Below are 20,412 nucleotides of genomic sequence, written 5' to 3'. Positions count from 1 at the left end.
TTTTTTTTTTTTTTTGTTTCCTTTTCTCTACCGGCAAAAGAAGAGACGAACTGGCGCCTCTTCCACTTATAGGATGAACTTGACATATGCATAGTATCATGGGACCAGGAGTCATCGGTTACGATTCGGAATGACGTCAAACGCATGGGTTTGTAAAGGGGTAAAAGGACAATCGACAGGATAATAAGATACCTGCATATACATGATGACAATGAATGCATGGTCACTGTTGTAGGTGGTAGAAGACCAAACAACATCGTGCATGAGGGTCAAGGATGAGCCCATTTGAATATCAAACGGAGTGATACCGAGATACAATATTCACAGACAAAAACCGAGCTCTGTGATGCTCATTTGTTTCATTTCTCTAGAGGAGCTTGGATTTGAGCAATGGGATTGTCTGATGGCGCCACGCAAACTTTTCATGAGAACCTTATAAGTCGAAGACCAAGAGAGCGACAATGTAAACTTAAATTAGGTAGTTAAAATTTGTTGTACTCAGGAAGTAAGAAAGAAGAGGAAAAGTCATCACACATGATAACGAAGAGAACATAAACAAGAGATGACAAGTAAAAACAAAAGAATAATAATACGCCCGACGCCCAAAAGATATCCATATTTCGAGCCGAAAATGATATTTCAGTGCAAAAGAAAAAAAAAAAGACCAAAAAACAAGAAAGCAAGACTCGCATTTTTATTCCTCCTTTCCTTCTTTGATTTTCTTTCTCATATGTCCTCATGATAGAAAAATAACATAAAATAAAAATTAAGCTTGTCGCTTTGCATGTACAAGCCTCTGATACATTTTCAGACCAGAGAATATCTAGATGGTGCTCTGGTTGTTGCCGACGTCCTGCATACTAATGTTGCTCCGGCTGGCTGTGTCGCCGCCGCGGGACATCAAGAGGCTTACACCTCCGGCGTCTGAGCTCGGCGTGGCCATGCGTCCACGCCTGCCGGAGCTCGACGACTTGGGAACGAGGACCTGGGCGGGATGGACAACAATCTCGTCGTCACCAACGCCATTGTCATCGCCCTTCTTGACAACAAGGGGGAAGAGTACGATGCGAACTGTGGCACCCTCGGCTTGGAGCTCCTCGTTGAAGTTTGGTGGGTTGTTGGGAGACGAGCGCTCATTCATCATGGCCGCATTGAAAGTAACGGTGGCGGCCAAGTCGCCATTTGCGTCGTACTCGGGTTGCAGGGGTGGTAGCATGACGTATTCGGCGCGTTGGGTGCGCATTTCGACAGACAGGTCAACGGCCTCCCGCACAACGCGGCGAAGTTGTGACTGAATCTGGTCCTCCAGGTTGGAAGGCGGCGGGAGGATCATGGAGAGGGTCTGTAGTACGGCCTGTACCACAGCCTCGGTATCCTGTTCCTTCTGGTCACGGAAAGAGGGGCGGCGTGACAGGAGGGTCAGGGTGATGGCGCGCCACTGACGGACGGCCTGGGGCGGGCCAACCTCGAGGAGCAGCTTCTCGAGAGATTTGAGCTTCTGGCGCTGCTCTCGGTCCATTCCGAAAAGATAGCGCGTAAAGACGAACTCCCATATCATGGACATTGTCATGGACATGAAGACGTCACGGCGCTTGACACGGTCCCGCAGGTAGTGGTCGACGTCGGAGCCGTCGAGAAGGGCATTGTCGAGGCGGTCAATGATCTTTTCGTCATTGATTTCATTGGTCAGGCGACAGGCGCGCATGTCTGAGAACTTGGAAAAGCGCAGAACCCACTGCTGTACGTGGGAGCAAAGGGCTTGGCAGCGGTGGTCGAAATAATCAATGTCGCGGACAGTGAGGAAGTCACCGTTGGCGGGTCTGTCGGCCAGTTTCTGTCGTTGGAGCTCGCGCACACGCTGCTTAGTGGACTCCAATTCAGCACGCAGCCTGGATATCTCGGCGTCCTTGTCGGCCAGGAGAGCCTGCGTGGCACCGGCGCTGGCTCCGCTGACGCTTCGTGTCTGCTCCAACTCGCGCTTGGTGCTATCGTGCTGTGACTGGAGCTGGCGATAGCGGTCATCGTGCTGGACGGCCGTCTGGGAGATGGCGCTGTGGAGGCCTTCATTGACCTCGGTAAGGCGAGAGAGCTCTTGATTGAGGAACTCGACGGATCGCTTGAGAGCATCTATTTGATCATCGCGGTCGGCGAGAAGGCTCGACGTTTTTTGCGAGAGCGATTGTTCTGCCTTTGTTCGGGCCTCGTTCAGCGCACGGTTTTCGGCCAGTAATTGATCGACTCTGCTCTCTAGTTCGAGTACTTGCATGCTCTGTCGCCGACGCATGCTATGGGGCCGCGTGGGGGAGCGCGGTGAGCCGATGCGGCCCTCGCCGTAGCCATCCTGTGGAGAGAGAAACGACAAAAAAAGTCAGTAATTAATTGATTACCAAACATAAAAAATGAATGCAGAGAATCAACTTACGTAGACGTCGGTCATGTCCTTGGCGCGGACACGGCCTTCGTTGGCGACGGGAGTGGTGTCTTGTGTGGAGCTTTGGGCAGCACCATCGTGATGATTATTTCTCGAGGCAATAGAAGCAGCAGCGGCACCGACACCGCCTACAACAGCTGCTGCTGCCCCACTAGTGCGCTGATCCTTGTCTTTTTGCTTGTCCTGAGTTTGGCCAATGACGCTGCTTCGTTGGCTGAGCGACCGTAGATCACCGCTAACGCGCCTATCGGCCCGCCGAAGCGGGGGTGTGCCTGTAAATGAGCGGATACTGCTGTTGCCTGGGCTGTCAGGCCTAAAGTTAAGTGGCTCTGGTGTGGCGCGCAGCCGTGTGGCGCTCATGTTGGATGCATGCCGCGACACGCCCTGATCGTGGCTGTAGCTTAACGATCTTTCCACCGCGGGCGAGTAACCCTGTCTCCGCAATGAAGAAGAAGATGATGATGATGCCGCCTCGGCTGGGCTTGATATCGTCGTCGGCGTCGCCGATGCAGGGAGAATTGCTGGCGGGATCGCTGCTGACCCCAGCTCTTGATACGTGCCTCGCTTTTTGCTGCTGCCGCTTAGTGCCTTCTTTTTGCTGGGATCTGGTGTCTGCGCCTGTGGCTCCGGCTCGCCAAGCTTGGGGGTGCTGGGATTGAAGAGTGCGCGGCTGGTATGGCCCTCAGCCGGCGGAGAAGACTCAACCTTGGTGCCCTTGTCGCTTGAAAATTCCTTGTTCGGCGTCTTCAACGTGTCATCGTTGTTTAGCTCAGCCCGCCCCCTTCTTGGTGTCGGAGATGGGCTTATCCGTGGCTCCTCGCTCTCGGGCCAGTCGCGCAGGTGCACGCCGCTATCTCTCTGTGGGCTAACCTCGGGTCGGCCCAGGCGCGGACGCCGTCTGACCACTTCAAGCGGCGGTTCTCCTGCCGAGTACCCACTATCCCTGTTTACTTTGTCCAGAGATGCACGTCTGCCCGCCGTCAAAACTTCTCCTTCATCCTCCTCTTCTTTCACCGGCGGAAGCGTTCTTGATGGCGATACTCCAGCATCAGAGCCTTGGTATAAGTAGGGTGAGCCTGCGGCATCCTTCCCAGAGTCCCATCCCAGAGGGGACCGTGGTGATGGCATGCTGGTCTCCGCTCCTTCAGCAGAACTCGCTTGCAGGTTAGAGCCCAACTTTTCATCCTTGTTTTCCGCTTGATGTGATTGGCCAACGACTGGTGCGTCGGTTGAAGAAGCCGGCGGAGAGAAAACTTGCCCCTCAAGTGCTGCCGGTGTGGCTTTTGGCGTAGGATCAGCCGACGAGTCTTCTTTCTCTTGTGATTGCTTCCAGTTTGTTCCGCGACCCAGGATCGGGCTTTCTTCCATCATCGGACTATCAACCAACTCTTTCCCCAGAGCAATGCCTCCGCGTCTTCCGTTCTCATCTGTTGATACAATGCTCTGCTCGGAAGTTCTGGGATCCGAGCCTGTGTCGATGTTTAATGCATCCCTTCCTGGAGAATGTTTCAGTCGTCTTGAGTTTTCCTGTGCACCGACGACATCTGTGCCCCAAACGTCATGGGCGTCAGTAGCGGCATCATTCGGCTTGTCTAGATGAACCGTATCCTCATTTCCACCGTCGTCCATCCCCCAGGCTACTTTTTGATCATTGATACCCAGCCCGATCCCCGATTCCTCCGCTGCTCCGATCTCATCCGTCTTAGTGTCGGGGACTTCCCAGAAATCCCCAGAGTCCAGATCGCCCCTCGAGCCCTCCACCAGCTTCCTGTCTGTACCTTCCCACAAGGACGGATCATCGAACAAGTCATCGCTCTGTTGTGTTCGCTTGTCGAGCGTCTTCTTTTTCTTCTTTGACTTTTTGCTCGAAGCTCCAACCTTGCTTGCCAAAGCCGCTGCACCGCCACCGACCACTGCACTAGCGACTGATGCTTTGACGACGTCATCTTTTGTGACGGGCTTTGCCGCAGGTGATTCTTTAACATTGGGGGTTGGGCAGATAATTTCTTCATCGGCCAATGACAGCGATTTGGATATCGGCTCTCTCAGCGCACCCTCTTGCTGTGATTTCGGATCTGCACCTTCGATACCCATGCTGGATATTGAACGCGTGTGCTTGTCTTCACTACTATCCAGCGCTTGTGGGCTTGTCAAAGGGCTGTCTGTGGACTGAGTGAGAAGCCTTGGTACATGGCCATCCTTAAGAAACACATCTGAGCCTTCTCGGGTCATCAAAAACAATCCTGGTGGAGCTGAAGTTGGTATGGGCTGCTCGGCCTCATTGCTCTTGGAATCCAACAAGCTTGCAACTGCAGGATGAATCTCAAAATCGCCGGAAGACCCTGGCAAAGATTGCTCAATCTCATCGACAGGTTTTGTGTCAAAGTAGCTGTCCTTGATCGCCTCGGCCTGACTTGTAGGTACCATCTCCATCGACTTTGAAGCCTCCTCCAAATTCTTATTATGACCACCTTCCGTTGTTGTTTTGGCAGCAGATGCCTCGTTAACTTCTTGAACTGGCTCTTCCATGTTTGTCAATGGGATAAACGCCGCTTTCTTGGACTTCTTGGACTGTTTCGGGGACTGTGCTGCAGTGGGCGTGGAGGGGGCGACTTCAATGGTCTCTTCATTTGTGCTTGGGGCGATTATCGACGGATTATCAACTGGTGTTTTGCTATCAGACCCCTCGGGCTGCTCAACGACGTTAGCATCTTGGGTCGCATTGAGAGGACCTGAGGCCGAATCTAAATCTGTCACGTTCGCACCCTTTTTCTTCTTTGACTTTTTGCTCTTTTTAGTCACGACTTCCGTGACCTCATCGGCTCCAGCAGATTCGGTATCTTTTGCGTCCTGCTTCCCTGATACAGTTGGCTCGGAGACAGGCTCCGAGGAAACAACTTGCTGCGGGGGGTCTTCTTTCAAGTGCAAGTCGACACTGGGCCCACTGCTCTCTGGCAGAGGGTTGCCCTCATCTTTTCCCGGCAGAGAGGCATCGACGGGCTTGTCCGTCTCGATTTGTTCCTCTTTTGACTTCGTTTCAGGCTGTACCGCGCTAGGCTCTGGCGATTTCAATGGTGGTGTAGAGTCCATCGACTCTCCGACAGGGTCTGCGGCAGGCGCAGTACTCTCCGAGACCGCCTCAACGGTAGGCTGATCCTGTCCCTTCTTCTTCTTCTTCTTGTCCTTCTTGGACTTCTTAGCTGGTAAAGCCACCTCGTCAACTTCCTGAGTTTGTGTATCGGCACTGGGCTCCGTCACAGGCGGCTCGGCTGATGCTTGCTCCGTCGTCTCGGGTGCAGATGCAAGGTCTATAAGTCCAGTATCGATGGCTGCCGCTGTGGAAGTAACATCTGCAGTTGGTGCTGGCTCAGGTTCAGGCTCTGTGACTGGTTTTTTCTGTTCTTCCGTGGATCCTCCTAGGTCAGTTTTAAGATCGAGCGGCTCTGCTGGCTGTGCATCTCCTTGAGATTCAACAGGGGCAACTTCAGCCGCTGCCAAATCGATCCCATCCGTGATGCTGGCAGGCTGAGCGTCCTCCGAAGATGGGGTTGCAGAAGCCACAGAAGTCACTGGCGGCTCCAGGTCAAGCACAGTATTGCCTTTCTTTTTCTTCTTGTCCTTCTTTGATTTCTTAGATGTGAGTCCCCATGCATCAGTCTCGTCGGCCTCAATATCCTTTTGCTGCTCCGTATTGGATTCGAGTTCAGGGACTGGAGACGCAACGGGATTCTCTTCCACGAGTACCGGGTTAACATCTGGCTCAGCTGCGATGAAATCTGTGACAGTGGAAGGCTCTAGCTGGGGCTCAGCAGCCTTGCCGCCCTTCTTTTTCTTATCCTTCTTGGACTTTTTGCTTGAAAACCCCCAGTCATCGACCTCTGCTTCAGGCTGTGCCGTTTCTTTCGCGTCTTCGCTGCCCATGGCCTCGGCATTCTCCTTTGGTGTAGATGTGGTATTGTCTTGTGTCGCGAGATCTGGCTTGTCGTTATCAGGCGCAACGTTGGCGTCGAGATCGTCAGCCTTGGACTCTGTCTTGGCCTCTTTGTCCTTATCGGCTTCAGCCTCGGCTTTTCGTTCAGGATTGGCCTTTTCGTCACTGTTTTGGCGAACAGAAAGTCCCACATCATCTGACGACGGGTTAATGCTTAATTCCGTCTCTGCTACAGGAGAAGGTTCCGCTATGGTCTCGGAAACAGATGCCTTGACGTTCTTCTTCTTCTTCTTGTCCTTTTTGGATTTTTTGGCTGCCGCTTCCGGAAATTCCTCTTCTTGTGCAACAGCCGGTTGGGTAGCCTGAGGAACTTCCGCAATGGCTTCAGGTTCTGTCGGCTTCTCCTCGCCCTCAACAATAGAAGTGGCTGTGGCCTCCCCAACATCATCTGGGTTCAAGGTGTCGGTGGGCTGTGACTCTGTCGTGAGTTCTGAAGGGGGCTCATCAGGCTTGTCTGAGATCACCTCGGGTGCGGTCACAGCGTCATCAGCAGGGGGAGCAGGAAGCGTAGGTTCGGCCTCCAAATCCGCGAGCTTCGCATCTTTACGTTTCTTGTCTTTCTTGGACTTCTTCTTTGAGACCTGGGACTCTTCAGGAGGTAAATCGGAAGACATTAAGGTCGTAGCCGCTGAACCGAGCGCGGCGCCTACACCTGCTGCTGCCAGTGCTCCTTGCAAATCGTTGCTTGTACCGGAGGCTTCAACAGTATCACCTGCAATTGCAGGCTCTTTGTCTAAGGTCTTGTCGACAGGATCGTCGCTTATCGCAGGCTCGATGGTTGATTGCTGTTCAGTTTGGCCTTCTTGGTGTTGTTGCGATGTTTCTGAGGTCAGCACCGAATCTGTGACGTCCTGGTGCGAAGTATCGTTCTGGCTGCTTTCTTCCGGCTCATTCGTAGCGGTGACTTGATCCAAGTCCTTGGATTCGGAAACATCTAGTGAAACGCTCTGAGCCAGTCCATCCCGCTTGGATTTCCGCTTCTCTTTCTTGGACTTCTTGGTAGGTTCTGATTCCTTGTCGGCTGCAGGTTCCGGGGTGGCCACATATTCCGGGGTAGTCTCTGCCACATCCTCTATATTTGCAACTTGATGGATGCTCTGATCAGCATCTGACAATGAAGGTAGAACAGGCTGGTCCTTCGGAGTCCCCTCAGAAACTGCTACCGAGCCCTTCTTTTTCTTGTCTTTCTTCGACTTCTTTTTGGGTTCTTTTTCTGAGGTCTCGGCAGCTAATTCTACGGGCGCAGCCTCAAGCACCCGGGAGGAATCAGCTTCTTGTGGCAAGCTGGGTTCTGCGGGTGTCTCCAGGGGCGCAGGCTCAACCACCTGAGGGGAACCAACTTCTTGTGGCAGGCTGGGTTCTTCAAGTGTTTCTACGGGCACAGCTTCAGCCACTTGTGAAGGATCAGCTTCCTGTGCCAAGCCGAGTTCGGCAACCGGCTTGGAAGTAGCAACGTCCTTTTCAAGCTCCTCCTTCTGCTCCTGGGCAGCCTGCTTTTTCTTCTTCTTGTCTTTCTTAGACTTTTTACCAACAACGAGCTCGGGTTCTTCAGATGCCTTGGTGTCTGGTGGGGTTGTGTCTTGCGAGTCTGGCATGGGACTTTCTGAACTGTCTCCCACGGGTGGTTGAATGGTGGATTCCTCTGTAGGAGTCTCGTTGGGTAGCACGGCAGAGGATGATTCGTCCTTCGCAGGCAGCGGGGTCTCATTGGTTGAAATAGCGTCTTCAGCGACCGTATTGACTTGTGATTCAGGAGTGGTTTCGCTGACTGGATCTGGCTCGGCGATGGCGGAAAACCCCGTCTCTTGTTTGACCGAAGTGTCACTTGCATCTACTGTCTCGTTTGAGGGCTCTTGAACAGGTTCTTCGCATGCTGCTGCTTTGTTTTTCTTGCCCTTTTTGCCTTTCTTCACAGGCGCAAAGTCCTCTGGCGTTGCCTCTTGGGCTTTGGAGGCGGCAGCTGAATCAGCAATTTCTGGTTCGGTGGTAGTTGGGACATCTACAGGTTTTTCTTCAGTCGACTGATGGTCTTCAGGAAGACTAGGGTGTGGTTCCGGTGCTTGGGTTTGTAGTGGTTCTGAATCAAGTTCCAAAGCCTCGGCTTGCTTCTTCTGTTTCTTGCTCTTTTTTGACTTCTTTGAGACAGCTTTTTCTTGCGAGTCATCTACAGGAGCAGTTGCAGAACTGCTCAGGTCGCGTTCTTTGGAAATGGCTGTGGTAGAGTCACCATCCTTCGAAATTGCAGAAACAGAACCAGGATTTTCGCTGGCAACAGGGTCCTTGTCCGTGCGTTCGGGAACATCTTGTGTGGCGGAGGTCTCTGCATCGCCCTTTACGTCTGGGTGCGAATCGGTAGGTTCTAGAAATTGATCACTTGCCGTCGTGGAGTCTAGAGCGGCCTCGGTAGGCATATCGGCATCCTTGGTTGAAGTATCTATTGTTGTCGACGGTTCGGCCTCCGGAGCCGGAAGATTTTCAGATGGTTCAGCTTGCGATGTAGCCACACCTTTGTCGTCATCTGCAGCAGCAGGCTTCTTCTTTTTCTTATCCTTCTTCGACTTCTTCATAGGGGCATCAGTGGGCTCCTCTTTGGGCGTTTCAACGAATGTGGGCGCGTCAACTGGGGTTGAATCGCTTGGTTCCGGATGATCCAAAGGAGTCTCTGTTTTGGCGGGTCCTGCATCCCCAGAGCCATCTTTCTCGACTGACGAGATGACTGGTGCATCGCTTGCATCTGCCAGAGCTTGCTCATCTGATTCCTTTCCCTTTTTCTTCTTCTTGTCTTTCTTGGACTTTTTCGTCGTTGTGGGAAGCTGCTCCTCCGCCACCACAACATCGGCTGTGTTTTCAGGGACTTGGATTTCCTCCTGCACAGGCAAGTCTTTGCTATTTTCGACTGAGACCTCCACCGAATCTGGTTCGTGAGCCTTATTGTCACCCTCAATCAAAGATTTGTCGTTTGGCTCGGTTGATGGGGTTTCGATATTGCTGCTAGGGTCTTGAGGTGCTTTTGCAGATTCCGTGTCGACGAGCGCTGACGGGATCGTTGTTAGCAATGCATCAGCAGATGACTCTGTAGTGACTGGCGGCTTTTCGCCATCGCGTGATTCGGCTGGTACGTCTGCTGGCACGTCCGTTACAGTTTCATCGGACTTTTTATCCTCGGAAAGCTCGTCGTACACAAGGACGCCCTTCTTTTTGCTCTTTTTGGACTCCTTGGTCACGGATACTTGGGCATCGGTATTGTCATTGGCATCCAACGTGACGGCTTCTGGCTCAGTGACTGCGGGCGTAGAATCCTGTACCATGCTGACTGGGACAGATGTGTCGTCTTCCGCGGCAGCTTCCACCGTCTGCTTCTTGCCCTTCTTTCCTTTCTTGCCTTTCTTGGCAGGGGCGGCCCACTCGTCTTGAGTCCCAACGACATTCTCTGATTGCTCTTGCGAAGATGTGACAAGTTGACCGTCCTGATATTGTTCCAGCCCAGATTTCTCTGGTACGCCTGCAGGTGCATCGGACGGGCTGCTGTCATCATTTGCGACTGGAGTTTCGTGTTCAGTCGGCTTCGAGCTCTGACCCTCATCAGACGCTGGTTGATGCGAGGTATCCGCAGGTGGTACTTCAGCTTCTGCCGTGTTTTGGACTTCCTCAGAAGCCACGCCATCTTGTGCATTATGTGAACCTGATAGCTGCTTATCACCAACGGGTGGTGATACATCTGTCTGTTCTGCTAATGTGGCCGGTACCTCGGTGGGCTGGGTACCCTCTGACTTTTCGTCCTTGTCGAGTTCCAGCGCAATCGTGCCTTGGTCAGCTGCCGCATCTGAAATGCTATGTGCTGGCGGAAGTTCAGCATCTTGAGATGGCTCAGTTGCAGTAGCCGGTCCATCTTGAGAACCTTCCTTCTGCTTCTCGCTCTGCGAGGGTACTTCGGAGATCCCTGAATCAGGACTTTCGTTCAAGTCAGGTTGGGCAGAGGCTTTCTTTTTCTTGCCCTTCTTGTCCTTTTTGGTAGATGACGAAAGAGCAGGAGCAGACGACAAGTCCTCCTCTTTAGGGCCTGCATCAGTTTCCTGGAGGGTGGTCGGGGGTTCTGTGGTTTCAGCGGGTATTTGAGCGTCCTGAGAGGGGGCGGGGGGCTCAGCCGCCAGAAGTTGATCATCCAATGACAGTCCTTTCTTTTTCTTCTTATCCTTCTTGGACTTTTTCTCTGCTGAAGCCAGCGGCGACGCAGTCTCCTCCTGGGGACCCGAGCTGATTTCCGATGGTATTGTTACATCGACTTCATGCACATCTACGTGTGGAATGGTGGCGCTAGTGTTCTCGATGAGTTGATCTGTCGGTGCATCTTCGCCGGGCAAATCCCAGTTTGCCGACTTGTTCTTTTTCTTGTCCTTCTTGGACTTGCTCCCAGAAGGTCCCGGCATCGAGATCTCCTCGGCAGCCTGACCTTGATTGGCAGCAACCTCACCTGCCCCGGCATCGACAACCTCCGTTGACGCCAGGTCTGTGCTTTGCTCACTCGTGATATCAATGGCATGTGACTTGTCATTATCAGCATCACCCGCTGCCAATGCTATGGCCGACTCTGCCACTGGCTCTGCGACTGGATCCCCTCTCGTCGGGGATGGCTCGCGGGTGGTTTGCTTCTTCTTGCTGCCCTTCTTCCCCTTCTTCTTTCCCGATCGTGTCTCTTGCTCCTGACCCATTGACTCTTCTGGCTGTGTAGCAGGTTCGCTAGAGGTCTCGACAGGTTGTGATGACGGAACCAACATAGCATCTTTTGCGACCGCATCCATAAGGCCAACTCCATCCTCGGCATCGCGTCTTGCTTGCGACCCGAGGTCAGCGAGTGCAGGGGTTTCGCCATCGTGGAGGTGGGAATCTGCAGCTTCAGCCGAGACAGGGATCGGCGCCGGGACGGCCAGTGGATCTTGAGCTGGTGAAGTAGCGGTGTCGATGTTGTTGTCCGGTGTGGCACCCACTGATTTGCTCTGTGCATCGGACCCAGAAGCAACATCCCCAGACTCTCCACTAAGCCCCACAGTTTGTTGGCCCGCAGTGTCGGGTTCAGCGGTGGTGTCGGTGAGTCCTGTTTCACCGCTTATACCACCCTGCAACGGCCCGAGGTCCCGCATCTTGTCGTTTTCGTCTGCGGATTGCGAGACCCCTGTGGATCCTGGGCCATCCTGCATCAAAGCAGTTGCCACGCTTGCCGCAACCGCGAGAGGGACAGCCCCTGTCTTGATGATATTGGATGAATCCGGAGGCGCTTCAATGTCCACCGCTGACGGATGTTGTGAACCAGCGTCCTTAGAGCCTTCACCGTCACCTAGTGTAGGTAATGAGGATGTTTGTGGCTCGACCTTATCCTCATGTGTCTCCTGCTTTTCTAGCAAGTCGGTGTCTTTGGGGCGTGGTACTTCCTCCGGTTCTGCCGCCGCACCCTTTTTGCCCTTCTTCTTCTTCTTCTTTCCTTTGGCGGTAGTCTCGGGCTGTTCTGTAGTGATGGGCTCTGCTTTGAGGACGTTATCGTGGATCTGGCTTTTTTCGGCATCTCCTGTCTGTAAGGTATCCGATAGAGGCTCCTGGGAGGTGACAATTGGCTCCGTACTTGAAAGAGCCTCCTGTTTCTGCTCGGGGACGTCAGGATTCAAGAGTGTAGTAGTGTCTATGTCTTGGTTTTCCTTGTCCTTATTATCTGGGAAGACAGGCTCGGTCTCAGGTGCAATTATTGGTTCTGTCGTTTGCTCCTGTGATGAAGTCGATGCGAGTTGAGAGGTATCAGCCGAGTCAGCAACGGCTGAGAGCATGTCTGGCGACCTCTTTTCTGTTTGATCTAACGATTGTGAACTCTCAGTTGGGGGGCTTTCTTCAGAAGGTTTCTCCTCAGGTATGGGCAGGTTGGTCGCATCTGGCATAGCTGATTTCTTGCCCTTGGACTTTTTGGCCTTCTTTCCCTTTTTTGTAGGCGTCTCGCTCAGTTCCTCTGGTTGCGACAAACCATCACCAGTGACCCCAATGGCGTCATCCTTGATGATTTCTGAAGTAATGTCACTTGGGAGCTCACTGCTCGAAGTAGTCTTGCCCAAAGTCTTGTCATCCTTCAAGTCCAGGGCTTTGATACCACTGCTGAGCTCTTCGATTTCGGGACTATCTGCATGGCTCATCAATGCGGCGGTGATGGCTCCCATGCCCGCGGCGCCAAACAGGGCCGAGCTGCCATGAAGACCATCCTTAGTCGGAGAGTGAGGCGAGATCAAAGGATTCTCCAGTTGCCTGTCGAATCCATCGTCGGCTGATATGCCCAAACCGTGGGTCTCTGTTACAGGGCTTTGGACCGACGATGGATTAAATTGGGACGCCGCATCTTCGAAGACGTCGCTCGTCTCTGTATCGCTCAACACTAGCCCATCTGAAGGCTTCATGCCCTGCTCTGCTTTGGGGGTAACATCTCCAGACCCGAGGGGGTCGCTTGGACTATAAGCTGGGACAGCCCCAGTGTTGAGTTGGAGTGGACTGTCTAATGTGGCGCCAAGGGGATTGTACCCTGAATATGCATTCCCAGCCCAAGATCGGTCCTCTGGTCCGGCTGCGTCTCCCGAAGTTGACGGCCTGCTCTCGGGTAGCTCGGGGAGTTGCAGGTCATTCTCAGTTGCGGATCCAGACCGCACATGTTCGGGCAGATAGAGGGGCTTGATTTCCCTAGTAGTATCCCAAGACATTGGTCGCAATACCCGCCTCGATGCACTGCTAGGTTCCAAAGAAATGGGAGGCTGTGGCTGTGTAGGTGGAGTCTTAATGAAAAGACCAGGGGATGACGGTCCCGAGCGCAAGCGGAACTGTATCGGGACTGCAGTGGTGCTTGGAGACTTGACGGGGGTCTCAAGCTGGCTGCGACGCCGCGAGGCCCATTTTTCCCGGAGCATTTTCCGCTCTTGCTCGGGAGGAGTCTCGGGACGACTTATTGGCAGCGCGGGCAGATCTTCCTCGCTGGGGAGCTCTGTTGTCGGAGAGGCTGGTACGCTAGGAGGTAGCGGTAGTAGGTCTCCGAATTGTGGATCGATAGCAGGCTTGATGACCCGCTCAATTATTTCAGGATCAAAGCTCCCCTGATCCTGTGATGGCGAGCTCGTAGACCTGGAGGGACTGGAATCTTTCTTGGTCTTGGAGGTGGCATTCGAATGCGAGGCATGGCTAGCGATCGCAGCCGCAGCCCCCGCCAGGCCGACACCAGCGCCAATGGTGCCGGCATTAGCTAAAAAAGAATGCCTCTTGTCCTTGCCCTCGTTTTGCGTCTCCTTGTTGTCAGAAGTGTTTGACGAGCGGTTCCAGAAGCTGAAGAAACCTCCGCCTGAACGTTTTTCTTCTTTGTCTGCAGCCTTCTCCGCAGAGTTGGTCGGGGCCGATACAACAGTCTTGACATCTTCGGCATCATCAACCCAGCCTCCGTTGTTCTTCTGCTCAATGTTGTCGGGCACATCTTCTTCCTGGTTTGCTTCGAAGAACTCCAAATTGTCGTCGGTATCAGCAGGATCATCTACAGCTGGCGCACTGGGGTTTTCTGTGCCTGTGCCACTAGGTGAAGATTCCGATGGAGCAGTAACTTCCTTTGGAGAGTCGAGAGTTGAAGCCGTCTTCTTGGACTTCTTCTTGGACTTCTTGGATGGACCCAAGTCAGCCTCGACTGCCTGACTATCGTGTTCAACTACAGTCTTGTCATCACCCTCTCTCGTACTATCAACGCTGTCAAGAGGCGCTAGAGACTTGTCCTCGCTCGCAGTGACGCCCAGGGCATCATCATCGCCCGCGGTAGCCTTTTTGTTCTTCTTGCCCTTCTTCGTGGTAGATGGTGCGGTCCAATCAGCTTCGAAGCCTGCCTCTTGTTGATCCTTGGGTTCGATTTCAAAGGCAGGGGCCGACTCCAAACCTGGGGTTTCCTCTTCCCAAGCCCAAGGGTCGTCTCCCTTGCCCTTCTTCGACTCATTTGTCGACGCAGGTGTGGCCCAATTGTCTTCGAAAGCTTCTGGCTGTGACTTATCGTGCTCGGCAGTGTTCGGTGTCGATGGTTCTGTAGTCGCCGTAGTCTTGTCCTGCACCGACTTTTTGCCCTTCTTTCCCTTCTTCTTGGAAGTTTCTGCTGAAACACTGTTCAGACCAGATTCTACAGTCGGGGTCTCCACTTCAGTTTTAACAGCGGAGTCTTGGGGTTGGAGGTTATCCTCGGGCTTGTCCGGCTCGGCTCCTACTGCCAAGGCATCTTGTTCAGAAGGCGTGGAGGTCTCCTGGACAGCCATGTCCAGTTGCGATGGCTCGGCGTTGGTCATCTCATCTTCCCCTGGGGAAGACTTGTTCTTCTTCTTTTTCTTGTTTTTCTTCTTTGATGATCCCGCAGCCAAGTCATCATTCACAGCCTCAGGATTGCCAGATTCGGGTACAGAAGTATCTTTGATTTCCTCGACCGGACCATCAGAGCCCGTTGCAAGCGTGTCAATTGGCTTGCTATCCTCAAAGGACTCGACCTGTTTAAGCTCGGGTGTCGTCGATGAAACCGCCCCATCAGTCGCGCTAACTTCGTCTACAGGTTCGGTGACTTCTTTTAACACCTGCGCTGCCTCTTCCGCGGCAACAGCTCCAGAATCAGGCATTTGAGAGGGCTCTGCTTCTAGTACCGAGGCAGACCCTTTGCTCTTTTTACCCTTCTTCTTTGACGTAATCACAGGCATGGCCCATTCGTCAGGAAGAGCTTCCGTGATAGTTTCACTGATGGCTACGGGATCTGGCTCCTTGGTATCACTGGAAACTGCGTCCTTTGGCTCACCAGAAGTGGTTTCCTTGGGCTCACTCGAAATGATCTCCCCGGGCTCACCTGAAGCAGTCTCCTTGGGGTCACTGGAAGTAATGTCCTTAACATCACTAGGAGTGTTGGTGATGTCATCGACGGGGGCCAAGGACACTTCCTCTGTGGGTATAGCCGTCTCAACAGGTGTGGATGGTAGGATTTCCTCAGCAGGAGCAGCGTTCTTCTTCCCCTTCTTCTTTTTCTTCTTGGAGGATGGCCCCGTCTGAGTGTCTTGGTCTATAACCACAGCAGGGGAGCCGTCAGGAAGGGCATCATGTTCCCGTGTGATTCCGTTGGCGCTAAACGCAGCAGTTGCTTCTGTAGAATCCAGGGATCTTTCGTTGAAAAGATCCTTGGGGGCATCAAGAACAGCATTCTGTGCTGTATCGTCGACAGCAGTGATATCCGCATTGAGGGTCTCAACATCGTCCTTTGGTTGCGTTTCAGGGGCTGTCTCTGAAACCTTCTCGAGATCTTCCATCGGTGTCTCTGATGTAGCTTCCTTAGAGGGGTTGTCCAAAGCCTTCTCGAGGTCTTCCATTGGCGCCTCTAAAGTAGGTTGCCTGGGAGCCACCTGGTTGATTTCCGCCGGAGATGCTTCTGGAACAGTTTCTTTGGGGGTCTCTTCAGCCAAATCGATTGAAAGCTCAGCACCGGCATCCACTGCGTCCACTGCTGCCGCCTTTTTGGACTTCTTCTTCTTCTTCTTACCCGTAGATACCGCCGTCTCATCTTCAACAACGGGCAGCGGGTCTTCCAGAGGTGGTTCCACGGTCTGATCCTGTGGAGCAGGAGTCTCCTCCATGGTGATATTGGCGGCTTGGTCAATGTCACGCGATAACTCATTGCTTGCGTCTTGAGTGGGTTCGAAAATGGGGTCAGCGACAGCTTCAATGTCTGTCCCCTTTTTGCCCTTCTTTTTCTTCGTTTTGGAGGGGAGCGCATCCCATGTATCCTCGACTGCTGGAGTGCTAGCATAAGATGAGATGGGAAGTTCGGCCTCCTGGGCAGGCGTGGCGTAGTTGGATGTAGGGACGCTATCTTCAAAGAAATTACGCGGCACCGATTCCTGGAGTGGCAAAGGTTCCTGTGCAATGATGGTTGGTATCTCGCTACCATAGCTTGGTGTCGTTGCATCGGCTTTGTAGTCAGTTTGATCACGCCAGCCGAACCGTACTTCGTCGACAGTGTCCTTCGGGATATCAGCGACGACTGTTGGCGAAACCTCGACTGGATCCCTGGAAGGCTCTTCAACGATGTCCCATGGAGAAACAGCTTGCGCCGCCTTTTTGGTCTTCTTTTTCTTCTTTCCTGAAGGTGCTTGTGGCTCTTCTGTGGCGTTGAAATCGGCTTGTGCAGGCGTATCTGTGTTTTCAACCAAAGTTGATTCACCCTCTGCCAAGGTAGGGGGCAGTGGCTTCTCTTCTGAGTCGACCAAAGTGGCCTCTCTATCGAGAACAAGATTCTCGTCAGGATTCTTGTTCTGGGCTTCCTTCAACTTTCGTCGCTCCTTCTTGCTGAGTTTGCGTGGGATCGCCTCCTCGTGCGCATCCTTGAAGGTTTCAGTAGCATCAGGGATAGGATCGGAGCGTGGAATCTCAATGACGGTGCTCGGGCCGGATGATGACCTAGGTACAACTGGGTTGGTAAAGTTCGCGTCGAGATCCGGAACCACCTCAGAGAATGAGGTACGGTACGAATCTTCCAAAGGTTCACTGCTGCCCGGAGGCGAGTCTCGTCTCCTGTACAAAGGGTCGTCAATGACGATATTTGGGTCAAAGCCGCTATCTTGCAAGCCTGCTGCCAAGGTGGCTGCGAAGTCTAAGTCATCCGCAAATGCACCTTGGGTTTGAGATGTGCTGGGGCTGGCGGGTTTCGGTCCAGGAGACGGCGGTTCATCGTCCCAGACCTGTTGTTTTCCCTTGCCCTTCCGTGACTTTCTTGATGTTGTCTCATCACGTTCCGCCGGGACTTCACCACTATCAAAAGCCCCAGGCATAGCAGGTTCCTTCTTATCATCTTCTTCAGGCGTATGAGTTGTCTTCGATGCATCATCCGCAGCTGCAGCTATAGCGGTAGCTGCGCCTGCCCCTGCAATCCCGGCGAGAACACTTCCCCAGGCACTGCCTTTCTTTTTCTTCTTTTTCTTGCCTTCGGAAACCTCGGGTATCTTGTCGATGGATTTCTCCTCCTTGGGCAGGACTGATTTCTCGCGCGGCTCGACATCGATTGTCTCACCACGGGGGCCCATAATCACATCAGATGCAGATTTCGGCTCTTGGGTCGCTACTTTCTCAGGTGCCTTCGGGGATGCTCTAGGCTGCTGTTCTTCCGGCGAAGGAGAAGGGATCGGTGAGACGGCTGGAGTTGGACGAACCAGGTTGAGCATTGGTCGCTCGCGCTCGGCAGAAGGATCTCTGGACTTGAAAACAGGGAATATCGACGGATCTCCAAGATGCGCGCCACGGGGCAGGCGGTATTGTTCCAGATCTTTGGGTTCGATGATGTTGTCAATACGGACGTCGGCGTTCGGAGCCTCGAATTTGTTCTTCTCATGACGGTGCATTTCCGGCGGCGTGACAATGCGGATCACCGGGTCTTCGTGATGTCCATCCACCGGCGAGTTATCAGGAGACGCACTCCGGGAGCGAATTTGATCCTCTGCTATCTTGCGCGCCAGTACACTCTGACGATAGTGTCGGTCTGCTTCTTCTTGGACAGCATCTCTCTCCTCCGAACGCGACCGTTTCGGCTGCGGCTCTGATGTTCGCATTCCTTTGCCTCTGTGCCCATGTCGTGCAAGTACGGCGGCAGCTGCTGCAATTGCCGCCTCGGGAAGAGGATCTGTTGAGTGTTCTGCGGCTTCACGGGCATCTTTGCTGTCAAACTCATTCACATCTTGGACCTCTCTTTCGAAAGAATCCAAGCGACTGAGTCGATCTCTGGGAAGTTCTGCAGTAGGTCCTCTGGGCTGATCATGACCACGTGCATCAAACCTAGAAAAGTCTGGCTCCCGCTCAACCGTAGTAATCATGGGAGTAAGAGGGCGATTAGGAGTTTGGCTCATTGGGACAGGGAAATCATCATCCGCTGCCCGAGAATCTCGAGGTTCCGTGGGCGATTTCGAGGAGGATGCGACTGCAGATCCAAAGCTCCTGGAACTACGCTTAGAAGTCTTGGGCTCATCACCGTCGTATCTGCCTTTGTCACGAGACTTTGACGATGCATTTGCTTCATCGCCTTGCTCTATAACGACAGACCGACGTTTTTTCTCGCGACGTTTGCGCTCGCGATCTTGATCTCGGTCACGAACCGGCGACTCTGGCTGAGCATTCTGACTGTTTGACTGTTCACGCAGACTTGCCTCGAGTCGTCGAATTTTTTCCTCGAGCTCAGCTTGGCGGCGCCTGCTATCATCCGTTGGCGCCGCAGGCTCATCCATAGAGCGATGTCCACCATCGCGGTGATATGCACCCTCCTGGGCACGAGGTTCTTCGTCAGCTTTTGTGATCTTCTCGCTGCGAGTCTCTTTCGGTCTTGCGTCTACGTCTCTGTATTCGCCACGCACACGACGGTCGTCTCGCTTGTCTTTATGATCAGGGACCTCGTCCGCTCGTGTGGTTTTCTCGCTGCGAGTCCTTTTGGGTCGTACATCTTTCTCTCTGGGTTCATCACGCTCACGACGGTCGTCGCGCTTCTTCTCCCTATAATCGGAAGCCAGTTTCGCGGCCGCTCCAACACCGACAACACCTGCCAGCCCGGCGAGGGCGACATTGGCAAACGATGAATCGGAATTGCGTTTACGAAGCTCGCGCTCTGATCGAGGTTCTGATCGAGCTTCAGATCTCGCGTAATCCTGTGCATCATAAACACGTGATGAAATCGGCACTATTGGTTTTGGTGCTTGGATAGGTACAGGTTCTGGGCGAGGTCCGCTGGATGACTGAGCTCTCGTTATGTCAAATCTGTCGGGATCGGACGTCGGAACAGGATATACCTCACGAAGGGGACGAGCTTCAAACGAGGCACTCTCGACCGATGGTACTGGTCTATCCTGCCTTGGCTCGGATTCTCTGTTTTGCTTCTGGACTGGGTCGTCAAATCCGCAGGGGGTATTGATAAGTCCGCGCAGTGAATTCATAGGACCAAACATTTGAGGATCCACAACATGACTTTTGCGCGCCTCTGCAGGCATAGGTCTGCTCTCTGCTGGCCTTTGAGCCGGAGGAGGCGGTCTAGACATGGGGAAATCCACGGTGGAAGCTCCGTAAGCTAGTCCCGGGTCTACATCCTCACTGGAGTATTCATCCTCCGATGACGTTTCCCAGTCAGACTCGTCACCAGAGTCACTATGCTGCTGTGGCCTCGATGAGCCGATGCCGCGACTACGTTTGTCCGAGGATTTGGACCGCCGGTAACCCGCAACAGCAGTGGCTGCGGCAGCTCCAGCCATCAACCCTGATATGCCCCTGCGACTGCTGTTCCGGGCCACATCTTCACGGTTCCCATCACGGGCCATCTTTGCAAGTTGACGCCCGATTTCCTGTATTTCCTCGTCCGTCTTATCGCGATGGGGCGCCGTTGGCCTCTGGTGGTCTCGAGGCGAGCCATATTGCTGCTGCCGCGACTGGGAAAATTGCTGTTGGTTTTGACTATATTGGGTGGGATATGCATGTGGTCGCCCTTCCGCGGCGGCCTGGGCGGCCTCACGTCGCTCTTTGTCGACATAACCACGACCGTAAGCGAGCGCTTCCTCGAGAGACGAGGAACTCGAGTTGCCGAAGCCCAGCAATCGCTTCTTCTTTTTGCGATACTTTCGGCGGCGTGCAGCTGGGTCGGGAGAGGTAAAGAAGGAGAGGATGCCCGCGGCGCGCGATTTGGGTGCTGAAATGTTTAGGAGAGATTCGGAGGTGGAGGAGGAGGATAGCGTCGAGCTCGAGTCGGCATTATCGCGTTCATGCGTCTGAGGCCTGGAACCGGTTGGAATATACTGAGGGGCGGTAGCAGGCGGTGCTGCATCGTGGGAATGTTGGTAGGAGTGTTCAGGACCATGTCCATGCTCATGGTCGCGTTCGTGTCTCTCCCGCCGCCTGCGCCGGGAGCTCTCGGGGCTCCCGCGCCGATAATATTCACTCATCGCCCTGAAAT

General features: G+C 53.5%; 1 protein-coding gene across 1 annotated transcript; it reads right to left on the bottom strand.

The window, feature by feature from the left end:
* Positions 1-456: 456 nt before the first annotated feature.
* On the bottom strand, positions 457-20,401 carry PgNI_03868 (uncharacterized protein; the record flags this gene model as incomplete). The annotated part of the gene is made up of 3 exons (XM_031123921.1): positions 457-2,341; positions 2,423-11,982; positions 12,037-20,401. 3 exons carry the CDS (start codon positions 20,399-20,401, stop codon positions 824-826), a joined length of 19,443 nt encoding a protein of 6,480 aa, XP_030985519.1. The 3' UTR covers positions 457-823.
* Positions 20,402-20,412: the final 11 nt, after the last annotated feature.

The sequence above is a fragment of the Pyricularia grisea genome (assembly GCF_004355905.1).
Source record: "Pyricularia grisea strain NI907 chromosome Unknown Pyricularia_grisea_NI907_Scaffold_2, whole genome shotgun sequence".
Classification (NCBI taxonomy): Eukaryota; Fungi; Ascomycota; class Sordariomycetes; order Magnaporthales; family Pyriculariaceae; genus Pyricularia; species Pyricularia grisea.
Note: the sequence above shows the minus strand (reverse complement) of the source record. Positions and strands in the feature narration are given on the sequence as shown.